Source organism: Podarcis erhardii, assembly GCF_964252035.2.
Source record: "Podarcis erhardii genome assembly, chromosome: 9".
In the NCBI taxonomy this organism is placed as follows: Eukaryota; Metazoa; Chordata; class Lepidosauria; order Squamata; family Lacertidae; genus Podarcis; species Podarcis erhardii.
In genome coordinates, this window is record NC_138512.1 from 67,183,480 (window position 1) to 67,204,499 (window position 21,020).

Here is a 21,020-nt window from a genome sequence, read left to right on the forward strand (position 1 = left end):
TGGCCCAGGTTTCTATTTTAAGTGCAGACTATGCACAGCTGTGGGGAATGAGTAAAAAAAAGGGGGGATAATGCTACCACTAGTAGAAATATAGAATTTATTTCAATTTACAATAAGGCAACATAACATTTCTCATACAGGAAGTGACAGATACACATATAGGGCTGCTGCCAACACAGACCATGGAAGAAGTGCATTTCAGCAGACACTGTTTACCTCCAATATTTTTTCCCCTTCCAACTTTTTAGCGTTTTATTACAAAGGGAGCAGAGTGATTTTTTTATATATATATAAAAAATTGAGCGTTTCAACCACTTGCTCTTCTCCGTTTCGTGAGGGGTGGGTCAGCAGCCCCCCAGACTGGATCAAACATTTTTTTCCAGACAGTTCTTCTGAAAGATGGAGTGGATTTCTACAAGAAGCAACCTTTTTTTAAAAAAAAATAAACAAATAAAAACAATGTCTGCAGGCTGTTTTGGTTCCTCACTGCAACTGTCAAGAATAGCCACCAGTCAATGTTTCATTTTTCTAGCTGTTCATCCTGGTAACACTAAATGACATTCACTTCCTCCCTAAAAACTTCTCGGCAACAACAAAAATACACCCATCAAAAACAAGCCATCGAAATGTTAGACCACCTATTCAAACAATCAACACACAGCAATCCATCAGAGTGACCGTAGAGGAGTTTCCCAGACTTTCCATAACCATTTAAACAACGTTGACTGTTATTTGTACAAACTACATAACTTGGGCTCGATTTTTATTACTATTATTATTATAATCATTATCTACAATCCCCCTTGGGCAAACATTCAGAAGTTGCTGCCTGGGATTTTTCCATTCTGCTTCAATCCAGTTCTCTTTTCCCAGACATCAAAAGCAAGAATTCACCGGCGGACAGTGGCAAAACCAACAAGCCACAGCTGAAGGGAAAACAAAGCGACGCCTTGGCTGTCCCCACTCTTGGTGCTTTGATTTCTTCTCTTTTCTAATGGGGGGGGGGGAAAACAATCCACACGTTTCTATAGCGATGAGGCATGGAAAGCGTCCGCCAGAAGAGATCAGTCAGAGTGTGCTGGTCGACTCGACAAGGCTCCATTTCCTATTATCATCTTGCTGTAGTTCTTCTGCTCCTCTTCCTTGAAAGTCTCCTTGACTTTGGCTCGTTTCAAACCTCCGTCCCTTAAAAGAACAGGGCAGAAAGGGAAATGTATGAAGCAGAATAAAGATGGCACTCCTAAGAAGGCTGGCTAGCGCAAGGATTCCCAACAGAACGTCTCCCTCTTCTCTCCCCAAATCATAGAATTGGAGGGTTGAAAGCCAACCCCCTGCAATGCAGGAATATGCAGCTGTCCCACACAGGGATCGAACCTGCAACCCTGGCATTATCAGCACCACGCTCTAACCAGCTGAGCTATCCAGGTGATATGCTACAAAGGATTGCAGGGAGTTAAAGGGGTATGTGGAGAGAGAGGTGAAAGGAGATGGCGGTTGCACAACCAAAAGTCATTGCAATCGCAGATCTGTTCAGCTGGACACTATTGCATTTGTTGGCAGTGCTCAGAGCAGATCAAGACTGCAATCCTAAGTGCCATTTGTGGCGTTTGCCCGTTCGTTTGAACATGTCTGTACAGGGCGAGAGAAAGGGTTAATAGGTAGACCAATAGGAAAGCCGGAGGCGGAGCCTACCTGTTTATAAAAGGGCTTAGCCCGAGGTTTGAGTTAGCTAATTGGTTGGTTTTAGTGGGTTGGTTGGTTGGGAAAGGCAGTTGGGAAAGCAGTTGGCAAACAGTTGGAAATAGAGAGACAGTTAGTGCAGTTGGTTCTTGTGTGAGGGAAGGTAGAAGACAGGATAAAAATAAGACTAAGAAGGTAAAGAGTAACAACGTTTTGAATGCAGTTAAAGTTTATTTGTGTCTGCAAGAAACTACACTCTTCTTTGTTAACTTAAGAACCTGACTGAGACTAAGTGATTTACCGGGGAGGACCTGGTTGGTGGCAGCGGATTAGTGGTGTACGGGTCCATAGTCCGTGAGACGACCGAGAGCTCCGTGTGAACGCCACACCATTTACTTGGGAGTAAGCACCATTGAACTGACTAGGGCTTACCAGTGGCGTAGCATGGGGGGTGCAGGGGGGGCCGGCCGCACCGGGCGCAACATCTGGGGGGGGCGCTCGCCACCTCCGGAGTCGCCGAAGAGCCTCGGGCGCAGGCTGTAGCAGAGCCCCATGTCTCACGGAACCGACGAGCTGTGCGCGCGTCCGGGCTGAAGGCGTCCGGCAGGCAGCGGCTCTCAGCGGTCCCCGCGCGTCAGAGCCGCAGAGGGCGCGCCAGGCAGCCCCTCCTCACAGCCCCCCCCCCCCCGCCGCCGCCGCTGCTGCTGCTGCTGCTGCAGCAGCAGCTGCTGGGCCATGTTGCATTTTCCTCGCCTCTCTGCCCTCCTCCGGGCAAGCGGCGTCGTTTGGGCGGCAGCGCCAGCGGCAACTCGCCTCAGATCACCTGACACGGACCCGCCCCCGCCGCCGTGGCTAGCTTACTGTAAATACCCCAGCCCAGGCAGCAGCAAGAAGAAGCTGGCAGCGGTGGCAGGTTAGGGGTTAGGGGCGCAAATTACTTGCCTTGCCCCGGGTTAGGGGGCGCAAATTACTTGCCTTGCCCCGGGTGCTGACAACCCACGCTACGCCGCTGGGGCTTACTTCTGAGCAGATCTGGTTAGGCTTGCACTGTTACTTCTAGAATCATAGAATTGTAGTGCTGGAAGGGACTAGTCCAACTCCCTGCAATGTAGGAATCTCAACTAAAGCATTCAAGACAAATGGCAAACTGAATTCTAGATCATTACCAACCACTGCTGAAATTTAAGGCCCTGAATTTTTACAAAGTACTCTATAATTTTTCTCTCTCTCCTCTCTTGGACATAGTCTCATTTTTCTCACCAGGGCAATTCCGTAAGTCCTCCTTGGCGAGCGATAGCAGACTTCACCCTGTTAGCAAACTGAACGGCATCTTCTCCTTCCTGCCAAGAAAGAAACAGAACGCAGTCGTCTGTAACCCACATATAAATGCAATAAGGAAGTCAACTGTGGACTTCTCAAGTTTAGCCAGGAGAGGGAAAGAAGGGGGTTGAGAATCAAAACAGCATCTCTGGTTAGCTGCCCCCAAAAGTTACAAAGGCACCACTATGGGCCATTCCTCCTGCTTATTAAACAGCAGTGTCTGTGCCAACCCGCCAACAATGCGAAAACGGCAGATACCTCTCTCGTCACCGGCGGCAGGTACCAGACGTGGCACACGATGGCCCAGCTGGTCATGATCCGCAGAAGGTAGCTGACGATGCCGTGCTTGCTGCTGTTCCAGAAGGCGTCGCCAAACTGGGGGTCGTACTGCAAAGGGAGGAGGACAGCGTTTGAGAGTCATGCTCACAGCCAACGTGAAAAGGGCCATTTCACAAGCCGTGTTACAAGGAGCATTCTTGGAAGGGAGCAGAAATTCCCAAAAGTGTAGGGCTGTGAGAAGTTAATCAAGAGTTCTAAGGGGGGCGGAGCAACCATTAGGCCAGCGGCGAGACAACCTCTCGCCTATGGGCACAATGAGGTCCGGCAGGCTCCCCCCATTTAGCTTGCAAGGTTAGCATTCATGAGTGGTGGGGAGCTGGTAGATGAAGATGATGGAATATGTGGAACTTGCTGAACTGACTGGGAGACTCCGAGACCAGAGAGAAGAGATGGTGGAAGAAGATTGGAAGAAGTTTAAAGAATATCTGAAAAAATATGTTAATACAGTGGTACCTCAGGTTACATACACTTCAGGTTACAGACTCCACTAACCCAGAAATAGTGCTTCAGGTTAAGAACTTTGCTTCAGGATAAGAACAGAAATCGTGCTCCAGCGGCGTGGTGGCAGCAGGAGGCCCCATTAGCTAAAGTGGTGCTTCAGGTTAAGAACAGTTTCAGGTTAAGAACGGACCTCCGGAACGAATTAAGTACTTAACCCGAGGTACCGCTGTATTTAAATCTTAGAATACCTTTGGAAGTGGATATAGGCTGTAGAGTTAGAAGAAGAAGATAGTTTATTTTAAAACAGTATTATTTGTAAGTGATAAAATGTGAAGATTTTTATGGTAAAAGTAAGCATGATTTAAAAAATGGTTAAAAATTATGATATATGTAAACTGCTAAAGATGAGGTAAAATGAAAATCAGATGGAGGGACTTGGGGAAGCCCACCTAACAAGGTTTAGAAAAAATAAGGATAAGATAAGAATTTGCTTGTATTGTTTGTTTTTTCTGTTTGTGTTGTTATAAAATGAATAAAAAATTGGTGGGGGGGAGAGTGGGGGGGAGCTGGCTAATTATAGTCAAGCCTCCCTATTGTATTGAGGCTTCCGCTTTCAGTTTTCGGTCTTCAAACGTTTCAGAAGTCAAATGGTCTTCCGGAACGGATTACATTCGACAACCAAGGTTTGACTGTAGTCTGTAGCTAGTTAGTACAGTGGTACCTCGGGTTACAGACGCTTCAGGTTACAGACGCTTCAGGTTACAGACTCCACTAACCCAGAAATAGGACCTCGGGTTAAGAACTTTGCTTCAGCATGAGAACAGAAATCGCGTGGCGGCAGCACGGCAGCAGCGGGAGGCCCCATTAGCTAAGGTGGTGCTTCAGGTTAAGAACAGTTTCAGGTTAAGAATGGACCTCCGGAATGAATTAAGTACTTAACCCGAGGTACCACTGTACTGGACTTGGTGCCATGGGTTTATGGCACACTGCTCCCTGGAAAGAGACAAATCTGCTTTCAGATGTAAGAACAGGGAAAGCCTGGTTGTGCTCCATTCATTCCTCTGCCCAGTCCCTCTTTAGCAAAGCTCATGGATGGAGGAAGCTGAGCTTCCAGATGCTGGCTCTCACTTGCATCTTTGTCCAGTTTAATGTATCTTGAACCTGTCTGGAGGCACCTCCAGACTTCCATGCCTGCGTTGGAGTCCATGAGATCCAGCAGCAGCCACACCTTGCTGGGAAAACATGGGGAAGCTATTGCCGTCCAGATGTTGCTGGTCTCCAACTCCCAGTGGTCTCAGCCAACATAACCTGTGATCAGGGATGATAGGACGCGGCGTTCAATACATCCAGAGGGCACTAGGAACACCTGTCCTAGGAACAGGCTAGAATTGGCTAGAAAACCTTCTAGAACCTAGAATATTTTTGCGTGTTCTTACCTTGATAGCAACTGGGTAAATTGTGCCACCGATTTCAAAGCTTCCCTTTTTAAACATCATGACTGAGGTGTTGTTTATACAAGTGCCTGGTTTTTAAAAAAGAAATAAGAGACAGAGCAATCAGTAAACACAAACCCAGATGGAGCATTATTCACATTAGGCATTAAAGTCCTGAGTTGCAGAAGGCTGTATTGAACTAAGTTGACCCGATCATGCAAGGACTTCTGATTGCTCTGATGGATCTTTATTCTCTCCCTACATCCCTACCACATTTTGAAATTTATTTTTATTTTGTGGGCTGGGGGTGGGGAGTTGGGGAAGAAGAGGGAGGGCAAGTTCCACTGTGCAAGCTGGAGTCGTTCCATGAATGACAAAGGAACACAGGGAGCTGCCTTATGCAAAGCCAGGCCATGGGTTCATCCAGCTCAATAATGTCTACACAAGGGGCAGGGCCATCTTCACCCGGGGGTGCAGGGCACCTGGGCACCAAATTCTGAGGAGAGCCAGGCGCCCGCCACTGAAGCCGCCTAAGCTCTTATCTACCTGTTATGAAATAACAAATAATTTTGATCAAGCTAGAAAAACAAAATACATATATACCTAGGTATTACTGAAATGTATACCTGCTTCACTAAAGGACGTGTCCACTAAAGGACACTAGTGGGACGGGGGTGGCGCTGTGGGTAAAACCTCAGCGCCTAGGACTTGCCGATCACATGGTCGGCGGTTCGAATCCCCGCGGCGGGGTGAGCTCCCGTCTTTCAGTCCCAGCTCCTGCCCACCTAGCAGTTCGAAAGCACCCCTAAGTGCAAGTAGATAAATAGGTACCACTTTATAGCGGGATGGTAAACGGCGTTTCCGTGTGCTGCGCTGGTGCTGGCTTGCCAGAGCAGCTGCGTCACGCTGGCCACGTGACCCGGAAGTGTCTCCGGACAGCACTGGCTCCCGGCCTCTTAAGTGAGATGAGCGCACAACCCTAGAGTCGGACACGACTGGCCCATAAGGGCAGGGGTACCTTTACCTTTACCTTATACCTGCTTCACTAAAGGACTTTCGACTTTGTGCGCTCATTTACCAAAGGCGCGCCGTGCCAGAGGCGGCGCTTGTCATTTACCACGGTGGCGCTTGTCAGTAAATAAATTAAAAAACAAAGTTTGTTTCTTTTTCCTCCCTTCTTTTGTGAACAAGAGATAAGGCGTAAGCATTGTGTGTGACATAAGCACAATAGTCATACCTCGGATTACAGCCGTTTCAGGTTGTGTCTTTTTGGGTTGTGGACTGCCAAAACCCGGAAGCACCGGAATGGGCTACTTCTGGGTTTCGGCGGTCGTGCATGCACAGAAGCAGTAAGTCGCGCTTTGCGCATGCGCAGAAGCGCTGAATCGCAACCTGTGCATGTGCAGATGCGGGTTGCGAACATGCATCCCACACGGATCACGTTCCCAACCTGAGCGTCCACTGTAAAAGTTAATTTGGGGCTAAACTAAATTTGGGGGCGCTGGGCGGATTTTTGCACCCCGGCGGCACATACACTAAAGACTCCCCTGACAAGGGGTATATGCTGGATGCCAAGCCACATATCAGGGGGCAGGAAGGGACAAGGGCAGAGAGAAGCTCAGCCACATCGCCTTTATTATTTATGTATTCATCATTATTATTTGTTGAATTGTTTGTTGCATTACCTTGCCCCGGGGCAAACTAAAGCAACTTACAACCACCCAGACAAAAACACCCCATGCAGACATGTGAAAACCAAGAGAAAATAAGAAATTAACTTATTTCTCTTGGTTTTCATGTATCTGCATGGGATGTCTGTGGCCCGCTGCTAAGTGGCCACAGATAGTTAAATTAGGCCAAAGGCCTAGTTATAATGCTTTTGCCTGGTACCTAATGAAAGGCGCCAATTGAACTTCCCTGGGGAGAACATGCCACAAACGGGGAGCCACCACAGATAAGGCCTGCTCTTGTGTTGCCATGGAGGATGCAAACAAAGATGGGCCTCATATTATGATCTCACTGTTTACGGTCATATTCTGCTGTTTTCCTCCATAAGACTGTCACAAGAGAGGATGTTCTCGCAGGAATTTGATGTAACCAACCTGAGGGGAACTCCTCACGGCGAGGGAAGAGTCCAAGAGCGACTCAGACAGTATTAACTTATGGTCTGTGTGTGTGTGGTTTGGGAGCTGCACGGTCAGGGAAAAAACAATGCTGTCCAGGGTTGTAAGGACTGCAGAGAGAATAATTGGGTGCACTCTTCCCACCTTGGATCAAATCTATGCTTCCAGGTGTCATAAGAAAGCTGCAGAGATAGTGCAGGATAGTGCACATCCCAGAAATGATCTCTTTCAGCTTCTGCTTTCTGGAAGAAGGTTCAGGGTTATAAAGACTAGGACTAGCTGCCTGAGTAACAGTTTCTATCCAAATGCGATTTTGGTTTTAAACGCAGTGTAAGGTGGTCTCTATGGGAGTATATTGTATTTAATTATGGGGAATCAGAGTTTTTAGGGGGTTAAACAGGCTGGGATAGCAGGCTTGTTGGTTTTTGAAGGTCTGATGTAGATTTTTCAATTGCGTTGTTCTGTATGGGACAATGACAATAAAGATTGTCGTATCGTATCGTATCGTATCGTATCGTATCGTATCGTATCGTAATTGTTATTAACCCACAAATGAGGGAACAGAAGTGTGTGTTTTACCTTCTGGAAAAATTAAAATGGGCAGCTTCTCCTTATCCGCAACATGTTCCCTCAACCTGAAAGAGAAGGAGAAATATTTCAGTCTTCGCCTCAGTACTCAAGAGGGTCTCTTGGAATTAATCTGTTTCCAATAACTCAGGACATAAGTAGAGGGTTGCTGGATCCAAGCCGGAGGCCATTGGCAACACCTTGTGGGAGCAAATTGCACACCTTAGCTCTGTGCTGTGCAGTGAAATATTTAAGAGTCAAGCGAGCTAAGTGGTTCTCAGATTGGGAGGTACCTTTCAAGGTCCTACTCTTCAAAGCACCATTTCAGTTTGGTGCGGGTAGGGAAGAAATTTTAGCAACAGAAGGAAGGCAAGGTTTTAAACTGCATTTTAACCTGTATTTTAAATTGGTTTTTTTCACTATTATATTTTTACTGTAATTTCACTGGTGTTAGATGCCCTGAGCCCGGCTCTGGCCGGGGAGGGCGGGGTATAAATAAAAATTATTATTATTATTATTATTATTATTATTATTATTAAGGTTGTTGGCATGGACTTGCCTGAAGGTTTTGGTTTAGTAAGCCAGGATATTCAAGGAGCTGCATGCAGGTTTGCAAATACTTTTGCAGCTGCTTCACTCCAGCCAGCAGTTGAACAAGCAATAAATAATAATTAATAATAATAATAATATATAATTAAACATTAAATATATGTCATTAAACATTAAAAACTTCCCTAAACAGGGCTGCCTTCAGATGTCTTTTAAAAGATAGTTGTTTATTTCCTTGACATCTGATGGGAGGGTGTTGGGTGTTCCACAGGGCGGGTGCCACTACCGAGAAGGCCCTCTGCCTGGTTCCCTGTAACTTGGCTTCTCACAGTGAGGGAACCACCAGAAGGCCCTCGGAGCTGGACCTCAGTGTCCAGGCTCAACGATGGGGGTAGAGACACTCCTTCAGGTATACTGGGCTGAGGCTGTTTTGCCAACTTTTCCCAGAGATAAGACAGACCAGGGTGCATAAAAACAATGTTTTTATTTTAAAAAATTAAATCGGATTTTTTATTTTTAAAATAAAATCCTTTTGGAGGAAAATATTTCTAAAGATAATTTTCTATTTAAGTTACATTATAGTCCAAAGGCTATTCATTAGGAAACAGGGATTTGTTTTACATTTTTCATGTATGCTAAAACTCAGTTTTTTAAACAAATTTAAAATTGTTTAACCACATCAGTTAACAAACATGGATGCATATGCTATAATGTTATTGTTTTAGTTAAATAAATTGTGTAAATTGTTACTAATGATTATTTTCCCATTTCCAATAAAGTACAGCAGAAAAATTGTCGAAATATAAACAGTTAACTCATTAGACCTCAAAATAATTTCATAATTATCTGTCTATGTATTTCTAATAGTATAACCAAATCAGGAATTTCTGATATAACTGAAAAAACTACTCTGAAAATTTATCATTCCAAAAATGAAACCTTCATCTGGTTGTAAATATTAAGATTATACCAGCAAGAATGAGTCTTTCTGCAAAAAAAAGAGATTTAAATCAAGTCTTACTGACTAGTGATTTAAATCCTGATTTAAATTGATTTGAGCTAAATCAAATCCACCCTGAGGCAGACTATACCTTTATTTGCATTTGCAAGGTTATGAACGGACAGAACTAACGCAATGACATACCAGAGAGACTGCACACCATCAGCCTGGCCCTGTTTCTTACCGTACTTTTCTAATCCCCAATGGCAGTTAACACAAGGAGAGCCACACTTTTCCGTGCAGTAAATAAGAAGCATACAAATATGTTAGCTTGAGAGCATGGGTAGGCAAACTAAGGCCTGGGGACTGGATCTGGCCCAATCGCCTTCTAAATCCAGACCGCGGATGGTCCAGGAATCAGTGTGTTTTTACAGTGGTGCCTTGCAAGACGAAAAGAATCCGTTCCGCGATTCTCTTCGTCTAGCGGTTTTTTCGTCTTGCGAAGCAAGCCCATTGACGGCTTAGCGGATTAGCGCTATTAGCGGCTTAGCGGATCAGCTGATAAGCGGCTTAGCGGCTTAGAAAAAGGGGGGGGAGGAAAAAAAACCCGCAGGAACTCGCAAGACATTTTCGTCTTGCGAAGCAAGCCCATATGGAAATTCGTTTTGCGAAGCGCCTCCAAAACGGAAAACCCTTTCGTCTAGCGGGTTTTCCGTCTTGCGAGGCGTTCGTCTTGCGGGGCACCACTGTACATGAGTAGAATGTGTGCTTTTATTTAAAATGCATCTCTGGGTTATTTGTGGGGCCTGCCTGGTGTTTTTACATGAGTAGAATGTGTGCTTTTATTTAATAATAATAATAAATTTTTATTTATATCCTGCCCTCCCCAGCCGAAGCGGGGCTCAGAACGGCTAGCAACAATAAAATAATACAGCATTCTAAAATCAATTCATTATAAAATCAGTTTAAATCAAATCAAATCAAATTCAAATTCAAATGCATCTCTGGGTTATTTGTGGGGCATAGGAATTCATTCATTTCCCCCCCGCAAAAAAAATATAGTCCGCCCCCCCCCAAGGTCTGAGGGACAGTGGACCGGCCCCCTGCGTAAAAAGTTTGCTGACCCCTGCTTTAGAGCAACCCACAGCCATTTGCCTCTTGGTGTTCAGGTCAAAAAACAACAACAAACCCCATACCTTTTCGTCACCAGGTGGCGATCTTTCATTTCGGAGCGTTCAAACCAAACATGTGGGCAGGCTTTGACGGTGGCTCTCTGAATCACACCCATTAGGCCCCCGTGTGCTTGGCCCACCTGTAAGGTCCCCCCACCCCCCAAAAAAGACACAATTAAATCAACAGGGAGTTCCTTCAAAACAGTTCCCTTTTAAAATTATAAAGGAGCCTTGTGAGTGGAGTTGATCGCCCCCCCCCATGCATTGAAAGTGATGTCATTCTTGAAGGACATGATTATGTCATCTTTAAGTGCCCACAATCTGCTTTTTTTGAGCTTCCATTACTATCTGTTTGCTGGGAGGTTAACAACGTTGTGTTAGGGAGGTGGTTATCTCACACTTTCTACTGCACGTTACAGTGGTGCCCCGCAAGACGAAAAACTCGCTAGACGAAAGGGTTTTCCGTTTTTCGAGGCGCTTCGCAAGACGAATTTCCCTATGGGCTTGCTTCACAAGACGAAAATGTCTTGCGAGTCTTGCGAGTTTTTTCCCTATTTTCCCCCTTTTTCTAAGCCGCTAAGCAGCTAATAGCCGCTTAGCCGCTAAGCCGCTAATAGCGCTAATCCGCTAAGCCGCTAATAGGGGTGCTTCGCAAGACGAAAACACCGCAAGACGAAGAGACTCGCGGAACGAATTAATTTCGTCTTGCGAGGCACCACTGTACTGTCACTTCCCAGAATCATAGAATTGTAGAGTTGGAAGGGACCCCTTAAGTCATCTAGTCCACCCCCCTGCAATGCAAGGATCTAAGCTAAAGCATTCATGACAGATGGCCATCCAACCTCTGCTTGAAAACCTCCAAGGAAGGAAAGTCTACAACCTCCTGAGGTAGATCATTCCTCTGCCAAACAGCTCTCACTGTCAAAGTATTTTCTGATGCTTAGTTGCGATCTACTTTCTTGTAACCTGAATCCATTGGTTTGGGTCCTGCTCACAGGACCCAAACATTGTTTTAATGGCATTTAGTTGAACATTGTTTTAATGGCAGGGTGCAGATGGGGCCTTTGCCACTTATCTGATATTGGCAAAGCCAGGCATGTCCAAAGACCATTTCGGGGGCCCAATTCAGCCCACTGGTTGGTTTAATCTGGCCCCTAAAAAAAAAGCTCAACAACTTCAAAGGTTAACAACTTTGGTTGGTCGGCCCTCGTGGCCCTTCACTTCATCAAATCTGGCCCTCTCTGAAAAAAGTTCAAACACCACTGAACAAAGCGTTCGTGGCAGTGAACTGGGCAGGCATGTCAACAATTTGCTTTGCATGGGGAGCTATTTTTTCTGGCAATCCTACATACAGATAAGACACAGCCTTTGAATATCTGCCTTGATATAGCACTAAACCTTCCTCATTTTCTTTCCCCATTTACCCTTGCCTCTTCTTTCTCCGTTTCTCAGTGTTAACTGTAAGCTCCTCAGGACAGAGACCTGCTTTCTTAAGCAATGCAAAGTGTTATCCACACTGATAGCATTGACAGGTGAAAACTATTAAAAGTGCTTCTGTGCAGCTGCACAGCTAAATCACTTGCACCAGTTCCTCTTCCTTTTTGCATCAAGAGTTTTCTCAACTCAACACGAAGCAATGACTTCAACTATTAGCAACTAGGAAGTAGCTACAGTTCAACGCTGGCTTCATGTACAGAGGTCTTTACAACTCTCAGTCCTTGCAATTGCAAAACTCATGAGACTTAAGACGTACCATTGCGTAACAGCCATCATTGGTCAAGATTATGACGTCTATTGGGGATGTGTGGTTGGCAACACAAATTCCTCCTTTCTTAGGCTTGTTCTCCCTGCAAAATAACAGGAGGACACCACAAGTTTTTCACAACTTTGCAGTAGGGGACGAGCGGTTGCGAGATGCCCATAAACCGGCAGCACGTTACACATGAGTATCCTTCACTGTAAAGGCTTAATGAGCAGGGTTGCCATTTAAAAGTCAAAAGAAAATGCATTCTTTGTCAACATTTAACATTTCTAAGCTGCAATTCTCAGCCACAAGCAACGCATTTAAAGCAGGGCACAGACTTTAAAAAGCATACAGTGGTACCTTGGGTTACATACGCTTCAGGTTACATACTCCGCTAACCCAGAAATAGTGCTTCAGGTTAAGAACTTTGCTTCAGGATGAGAACAGAAATCGTGCTCTGGTGGCGCGGCAGCAGCAAGAGGCCCCATTAGCTAAAGTGGTGCTTCAGGTTAAGAACAGTTTCAGGTTAAGTACAGACCTCCGGTACTTAACCCGAGGTACCACTGTATTCTGAAAGCAATTGGACTTGGCATTTTTTTAATGGTCTTTAACCCCCAGAAGACCCACACACAGGCACTATACAGACAACTTGTGGGACCTTTCAGCTCAAGGAAAAGTCAAGTAAGAGGGGGCATGATAAGACTTGCATAAAATTAAGTATGCTGTGGAGGAAGTGGATAGAGAAAGGTTTTTGTCCCTCTCTCATAATACTCAGGCATCCAGTGAAGCTGAATATTCAGGACAGATAGAAGAAAGCACTTTTTCACACAGTGCATAGTTACAACTATAGGACTTACTCCTACGGGAAGCAGCTATGGCCACCAACTTGGATGGCTTTTAAAGAGGTTTAGACAACTCTGTGGAGAATAAAGTTATTAATAGCTACTGGGTAAGTCTCCCCCCTTGGGAGCATTCCAAAGTCAAGGCATCACCACCAAAAAGGCCCTGCTTCATGTCACTACCCACTGCCCTTTCCAAAGGACCACAGACTATACTCAGAAGAGGATGCTGACATCTGAGCAGGGAAAGATAAGCCCAGATAAGCCCTGTTCTTCATCATGCAGAGCCCAGAGATGACAGAGTGGACTGTACCACTTGAGACAGCTGAGGGAAGATGAAGTTTCTGAATCCATCTCACAACAAAATACAACAGGCCCTTTCAAGCGTGCAAAGATTTTAGGATGGACATAATTTCTTTGTTTCCAATTGGTGGCTGCCCTTTTGCTTCCCACCAAAATTCTGTAACTGTTTAGACCACAAATGTACTGGGGGGAGGGGGGACAGGTTGTCCCAGATGTGTTGTGCTCCAGCGCAAAAGTACAATAATGCAGTAACGTTGGAGAAGCATTGCAGAAGTGGAAGGAATGTGTGGACAGCCCAGTATTAATCCACCACCATGGGGTCACGAAGAGTCGGACACGACTAAACGACTAAACAACAACAACTAGGGAACTACTGATGTACCAAAGACGTAGTGCAGAATGTACCTGCAAAAGCAACACACCTGTTTGGAGGGACCCAAACACACACACAAAAAGAACTTGCTTTAAGTTAAACAAACAGCACTTCAGCTTAAAAGAGTTGATGCACATCCATTCCTTGTGCTAGCAGTTTACTTGCAGGGGTGTGTACATCAGCAGAAGCAACAAAATACACCTTGATCTATCCGGCACCATCAGAAAAGAACTTATCTAACTTCAGTCCTGGGAAGGGGTCGTGTTTTCTTTCACTCACTTGTTATGGTAATAAATGTTGCCAGAAAGCGCTCTGACAAGGATCCGGGAGCAGGTGAGGTGGACAAGGTCACTCAGCCAGTCTTTGGTTCTGCAAAACAGGAAAAACTGGGTGTAACAGCAGCCTTACAAATCTAAGTTACGTAGGTCCACATTTCCCAGGATCTCAGAGTTGCAGCACTGGTTATTTACACATCACAACCTAATTTCAACTTCTTGATAGCAAAAGAGGAGTCAGCATTCTAAACAAGCTGAAGAACAAAGAGTTCAGTAGCTCTGTCTATAAAGATACATATTCAGAAAATGGATGATTTGGGAAAAGTGGCCTCCCAAAAATAATGGATACCCTCTTCTCTACAAAATCCAGCAGCCCCCCCACTTAATTCTCAACTCTTCTTGTCCTTTCAGCTGCTTTTGATAATGCTCTCCCCTTATCAATTACTTTTACACCCCAAGTCTATAAGATTGTGTCACCAGCTGGTTCCCATCTCTCTGCTTGTTATTTCAATGTCTCCATAAATGGAAATTCCCCCTTTGCTTTCCCTCTTATAAACACAGTCACGTATGTTTATAAGAACTTTTCTGGCAAAACGGATGGGCCATTAGTTTTACACAGCGAATAATGAAACTTGCTCCTGCAAGATTATAAAGCTTCACACGATATAACGTTATGCTTTGGCAGGTGAATCCCAGCTGTCAATCGGCATTCCAATAATTCCAAGAAACAGCTTGCGTTGATGCAAGAGGTTGGCCCAAGGCGGAGGTGGAGTTTTGTTTTCTCTTCTTTTCCCAAAGTGACTGATGCAAAGGAGATCCACTTACTCCCCATTTGGAAGCTGGCCTACCAACGTGGCGCCGCAAATCATGGAAAGGATCCCAATGTGTGCCAAGGTAACCCTGGGGAGGGAAAACAGAAGGGAAAATCCAAAATGCATTATCCATTCAAGACCATCAGATCCTACTTGGAGCATCTTCAGATAATTTGCAATTGGAAATCCTGACAAACGAGTTTGATCAGAAGAGAAAGGCTTCCTTAAAGTGCATACTTTTGGTCTCCAGATGAGTTTTTAAAATGTAACCATCTCCATAACCATGTAGCATACTTGGGTTCACAGGGAAACCCAGCCAGATGGGAAAGGTATAAATAAGAAATTCATTATTATTATTATTATTATTATTATTATTATTATTATTATTATTATTACTACAGTGGTACCTCGGGTTACATACGCTTCAGGTTACATACGCTTCAGGTTACAGACTCTGATAACCCAGAAATAGTGCTTCAGGTTAAGAACTTTGCTTCAGGATGAGAACAGAAATCGTGCTCCGGCGGCGCAGCGGCAACCCCCATTAGCTAAAGTGGTGCTTCAGGTTAAGAACAGTTTCAAGGTTTAGTACGGACCTCTGGAACGAAGTAAGTACTTAACCCAAGGAACCACTGTATTATTATTATTATTATTATTATTATTATCATCATCATCATCATCATCATCATCCTTATCCTTCTCTCATCCAGGCACTGACCACCTTGGCTGCAGCAAAGTACTGCATTGTGTGCCTTCAGGCGAAGACTTGGGTCACGTATTGTGGTATGGATTAGTGCTTTTAGAGCACTATTTCCCAAACTCGAGTCTCTAGCTGTTGTTGGACTACAACTCCCATGATCCCTAGCTAGCAGGACCAGTGGTCAGGGATGGTGAAAACTGTAGTCCCCCAAAAAGCTGAAGGCCCAAGTTTGGGAAACACCGAGCGCCAGACTAGGGCTTGGGCAACCAGGGTTCAAATCGCCACTCAGCCATGAAGCTCGCTGGGTGACCTTGGGCCAGTCACTGTGTCTTAGCCTTGCCTACCTCACAGGGTTGTTGTGAGGATTAAATGAGGAGGGAAAAGACCATGGTGTCACTTTGAGCTTCTTGGACGCAAGCTGGGATACATACTAGTGGCCAAAATTGTGGGAACCTTTTGGGGAAAGTATTTCTAGGTTTGATGGCTCACAAAACCCGATTGACTCTCTAAACACTCATGCTCATTGGTTACATACTGAATATCAACCTAATCAACTTATGCTTCTTTTTTCTGGTTATTTGGCTGTAACTTTTGATAGAATACAGATAACTGAACAAACTTCGTTACATTACATTCTTCATTAAATTATCTTTCCATTGATATATAATTTTATGGTGTTACGCAAAAGAAAAGTGGTGTTGTGAGCCATCAAACCTCAGAAATACCCTTTTTTCAAAAGGTTTCCACAATTATGGCCACTAGTGTAATTAATAATAATACTTAACTCAAGCTTGTATGTTATTTGCAGCATTCCTGCAGAGTCCAAGGGTCCATCTCAGCTCAACCCCAGTGACAAAGAATAGCAAAGTAGAGCATTTGCCAGGTTTCCGAGGCCAGCAGGAGGAATCATCCAGAAAACCAAGGGACAACATAGCCTTATACCACATTGGGCCATTGGTACGTTGACTGGCCACTGCTCTCGGCGGTTCCAGCCCAGGCGTTTAACCTGAAACCGCCTGCGTGGAAAACAGGTGCACCACCACCGAGCTACCGCCCTTTGACAAATAGATGTGCCACGTCCTTAAGTGGCAGCTAGGCTTGTTAATCCACTCTATTAAAAAAGAAACCAGTGCTGGCTTGCGCATAAACCTTCAGCCTGCCATGCAGTTTCGGCTTGTTCTCAGGAGCTAGTTGAACAGAGAACAGCGTTTGTGCACCAGGCTCATTTAAAACTGCTAAAGCTCGACTGGTCCCTTCTAAATAAATAGGAGGTTTTTTCCTCTTTCTTTCTTTCCTTCCTTTCACACAGGGTGGATAAATATCAATGATTTTAAAAATACATATATAAAAAATAGGGTTTTTTTTAATTTAAATCCGATTTTTTTAAATTAAATGCTTTTGGAGGAAAGATCTTTCTAGTTTTCTAGTTAATTTACATTATAGTCCAAAGGCTATTCATCGGGAAATAAGGGTTTGTTTTTAATTATGTAGCATGAGGCTTTATATGCCATGTTTAATTTTTTTGGTAAATTGATCCATTCACAATGTCATGCTCTTCCAGACGTTTCTGTAAGGTTATTTGGGGCAGTTTTTCTAACGAGACGATATTATCACAGATGCTTGTTTTTGCAGTTCTCAAAAGTGTGGATTTGTGTCTGCAGAGATAACATGCCTTTCCTTCACAGGAAAAATGTTATAAAATAAACATAACAGAGTTGAGGAAGAACCTTAATCCCATTGTTCCTTTGCAAATTTATATACACAGAATCAATTTTTGTTAAATAAATTGTTTAAATTGTTATTAAGGAAATGGTTTTTTTTCTTTCCTTCTAATAAAATACAGCAGAAAAGTTGTCCAAATATAAGCAGTTAATTATGAAATTAGTGTGAGGTTTAATAAGTTATCTGTCTATGTATTTCTTATAGTATAACCAAATCAGTAATTTCTGATATAACTGAAAAAACTACTCTGAAAATTTATTATTCCAAAAATGAGACCTTCACCTTGTTGTAAACATTAAGATTATCCCAGCAAGAATGAGTATTTCTGTTAAAAAAAATTATTTAAATAATAATAATAATAATTTATTATTTATACCCCGCCCATCTGGCTGGGTTTCCCCAGCCACTCTGGGCAGCTTCCAACAAAATATTAAAAATACAATAAAACATCAGTCATTAAAAACTTCCCTAAACGGGGCTGCCTTCAGATGTCTTTAAAAGTAAGATAGTTGTTTTTCTCTTTGACATCTGGGGGGAGGGCGTTCCACAGGGTGGGTGCCACTACTGAGAAGGCCCTCTGCCTGGTTCCCTGTAACTTGGCTTCTCTTACTAACTAGTGATTTAAACCATGATTTAAATCATGATTTACAGTCATACCTCAGGTTGAAGTAGCTTCGGGTTGAGCGTTTTCAGGTTGCGATCTGCGGCGACCCGGAAGTAACAGAACGCATTACTTCCGGGTTTTGCCGCTCGCGCATGCGCAGACGCTCAAAATTACACCATGCGCATGCGCAGAAGCGGCGAATCACAACCCACGCAGACGCGGGTTGCGTTCGCTTCAGGATGCGAATGGGGCTCCGGAACAGATCCCGTTCACATCCAGAGGTACCACTGTAAATTGATTTGATTTAAATCAAATCCACCCTGCTTTCACATTATTAATCTTTCTTTTCTTTCACATTATTTTTTCACTGATTTTTTAAAATTTTAGATGATAGATAGATAGATAGATAGATAGATAGATAGATAGATAGTCTGGAGAGGTTGCCACTGGCTACTCAAGGTGTGGACAATGGTGAACGTGGATGGGCCCATGCCCTGACTCTGTTTAAAGGCAGCTTCCTACGTCCACACACAGAGACAGGCTCACCGAAGAGGCAGCAGGAGACAGTAGCGAACGAAGACGCCAATGACCCACACGATGGTCAGCCGTAAACTGATGTAGTGAAAGTTGACGTTGGTCCTGGTAAGGAGGTTCCAGGAGACCAGCTCCTCCGAGGTGAACCTCTGGGTGACTTCGTCTTCCACAATCGCTTCATACCCCTTTTTGCAGAAGTAAAACACATCGGAGAGCTCAAAGTCCCCATGGCGCAGGCCAGCAATGGCTTTCTCCATGGTGGTCTGGTCCCTCTGTATGATAACTTCAGAGTAAAGGGTGGGGAATAAACAAATAAAAAGCACATTATAGATCAATGAGAAAATGAAGCCGGGCAGTAGGCAGGTCAGTTACCTGCAACACAAGTTCCAGGCAACACCTGGCACCATTTCCACAAGGTCAGTTTATACCTGCCATTAAAAGGACCAGGTGGCAACATTTTATCTAGGAGATCAGCAGGAAATAATTTTGCCATTCAAAGTCCCATTAGCTCGGTGACTCCCTGGGCAGGAAAGCCTTGCTCCTCCACATGTGGTTTGGTTGAAACCAATTGGAATTACTTCATCCATCATCAGCTTTCCACAACACATCTGCTATGCCAGCTTTCAAATAACCAATTGCATAAATTGATTAGGCGTGTGGAGGTGGAGATGGAGGTGATGCTTTGATCCGACATTAATGGCTTGTTCCGTTGAGTGGGGATCGCACTTCCAGTGTGCTTGGCTACCTAAAAGACCACCTGCCCCTGTGTAGACTTGTAAGATTACTTGGACAATCTGGGAAAATTCTACTCATGACGCCACACCCTACAGAATATCAGAGGCAGTGACCTGAAAATGGGCATATTCTGCTGTGGCCCTAATAAATAAATAATAATTATTCCTTGCCAACAAAGGTCCGTATAGTTAAAGCTATGGTTTTCCCAGTAGTGATGTATGGAAGTGAGAGCTGGACCGTAAAGAAGGCTGATCGCTGAAGAATTGATGCTTTTGAATTATGGTGCTGGAGGAGACTCTTGAGAGTCCCATGGACTGCAAGAAAATCAAACCTATCCATTGTGAAGGAAATCAGCCCTAAGTGCTCACTGGAAGGACAGATCCTGAAGCTGAGTCTCCAATACTTTGGCCACCTCATGAGAAAAGAAGACTCCCTGGAAAAGACCCTGATGTTTGGAAAGGTGGAGGGCACAAGGAGAAGGGAATAACAGAGGAAGAGATGGTTGGACAGTGTTCTCGAAGCTACCAGCCTGAGTTTGACCAAACTGCGGGAGGCAGTGGAAGACAGGAGTGCCAGGCGTGCTCTGGTCCATGGGGTCACGAAGAGTCGGACACGACTAAACGACTAAACAACAACAAGGTGTTTCCCTCAATTACCTGTCAGCTGCTTTCCCCCAGGGTAAAATCAGGGCTGCTTCAAGCAGAACCCACGCACTTCCCCATCTGTTCATCCACCTGCGGCAGTTGGGAAAATTCACTTCAGCAAGTAAAGCTTTTGTTTTCCTGATAACTACATATTTACTATCTTTCCTGAGTCAGGAGGAAAGGCTGGATTTCTGGCTGCCGCACCATTGCCCCATGCGCTGGAACCCAAACCGGAGGAGAGATAACAGGGCAACTCTGGAACAACCCGAGGTCCCCAATGCAATGCACGGTGGGGGAAATGAAAGAGTTGTTTCTGTGGTCTCGAGAGAATAATACAATCCTCCAAGTCAACAGCTGGTAAAGGGAAGAGACTCCCCACAGATCTTGTTCCTCGAGGCTGGCCTGACAGTGATGAATTATGCAAGCCCGGGGCGGCGTTTTAGCTAACGATGCACTATAGAAGAAGGAGGTGCAACACTGAGTAAAGCAGGGGTCACATTCGCAGAGAGGACTGGAGCAAGCCTCAAAGGGATGCCAGAGAAGCAGGAAGCAGAGACAGCACAAGGGTAAAAGAAACATTCAGAGAAGTGAATCCACCCTCCTTTTACCCTCTTCTGGGTGGGGTAGGGATGTCAAGCAGTAACAACAGAAGTCTTCAAAACCTCAAGCTAGTGACGACAAAAGTAAAAGCAGCGTAATTCTTTTCCACCCGGTCAACCACGGCCTATTGACAACCGCTGAGCAGTGAAACCACAATTTCAAAATCTTGGTTAAATGGAAGTTGTATTAAGCAACCACCTTTCCTTAAGTGCAAAGGAATCAAGTGGGGGGAAAATGTGTTGCAACCAGAGCAAGTAAAATAAATCGGATAAAGGACAGATTTAATCAACTTACTATGTTGTTGTTTTAAAAAATGTCACCCTCCCGCCAAAGGAGCTTAGGGAATATCTATGGCTCTTCTCTGCCACACCAATTCTCATTCTCACAACAGCCCTGTGAGACAGGATAGGCCGAGAAAAGGTGACTGGTGCAAAGCTACACCGCGAGCTTCACAGCCAAGTGGGGATTCGAATCCGCATCTCTCCACTCCTAGTGCAAAACAGTGTTCTGTACCAAACTGACAAACCTGTGGTCTTGGTTTGCAGGCAAGCACAAACGATAGTTTGGTCAT

The 21,020-nt window shown here is 44.6% G+C and overlaps 1 protein-coding gene across 1 annotated transcript in view; it reads right to left on the bottom strand.

Annotated features, from left to right (window-relative positions):
* Positions 1-80: 80 nt before the first annotated feature.
* GPAT3 (glycerol-3-phosphate acyltransferase 3) overlaps positions 81-21,020 on the bottom strand; it is a 28,750-nt gene continuing 7,810 nt past the window's right edge. The window contains exons 3-12 of the mRNA XM_081877036.1: positions 18,483-18,753; positions 14,924-14,998; positions 14,103-14,192; positions 12,318-12,411; positions 10,589-10,704; positions 7,916-7,971; positions 5,217-5,302; positions 3,259-3,387; positions 2,941-3,020; positions 81-1,185 (exon numbers count right to left, since the gene is read on the bottom strand). Coding sequence (XP_081733162.1) covers positions 1,065-1,185; positions 2,941-3,020; positions 3,259-3,387; positions 5,217-5,302; positions 7,916-7,971; positions 10,589-10,704; positions 12,318-12,411; positions 14,103-14,192; positions 14,924-14,998; positions 18,483-18,753 — 1,118 coding nt within the window. The 3' untranslated portion in view covers positions 81-1,064. The remainder of the gene's footprint in view (positions 1,186-2,940; positions 3,021-3,258; positions 3,388-5,216; positions 5,303-7,915; positions 7,972-10,588; positions 10,705-12,317; positions 12,412-14,102; positions 14,193-14,923; positions 14,999-18,482; positions 18,754-21,020) is intronic.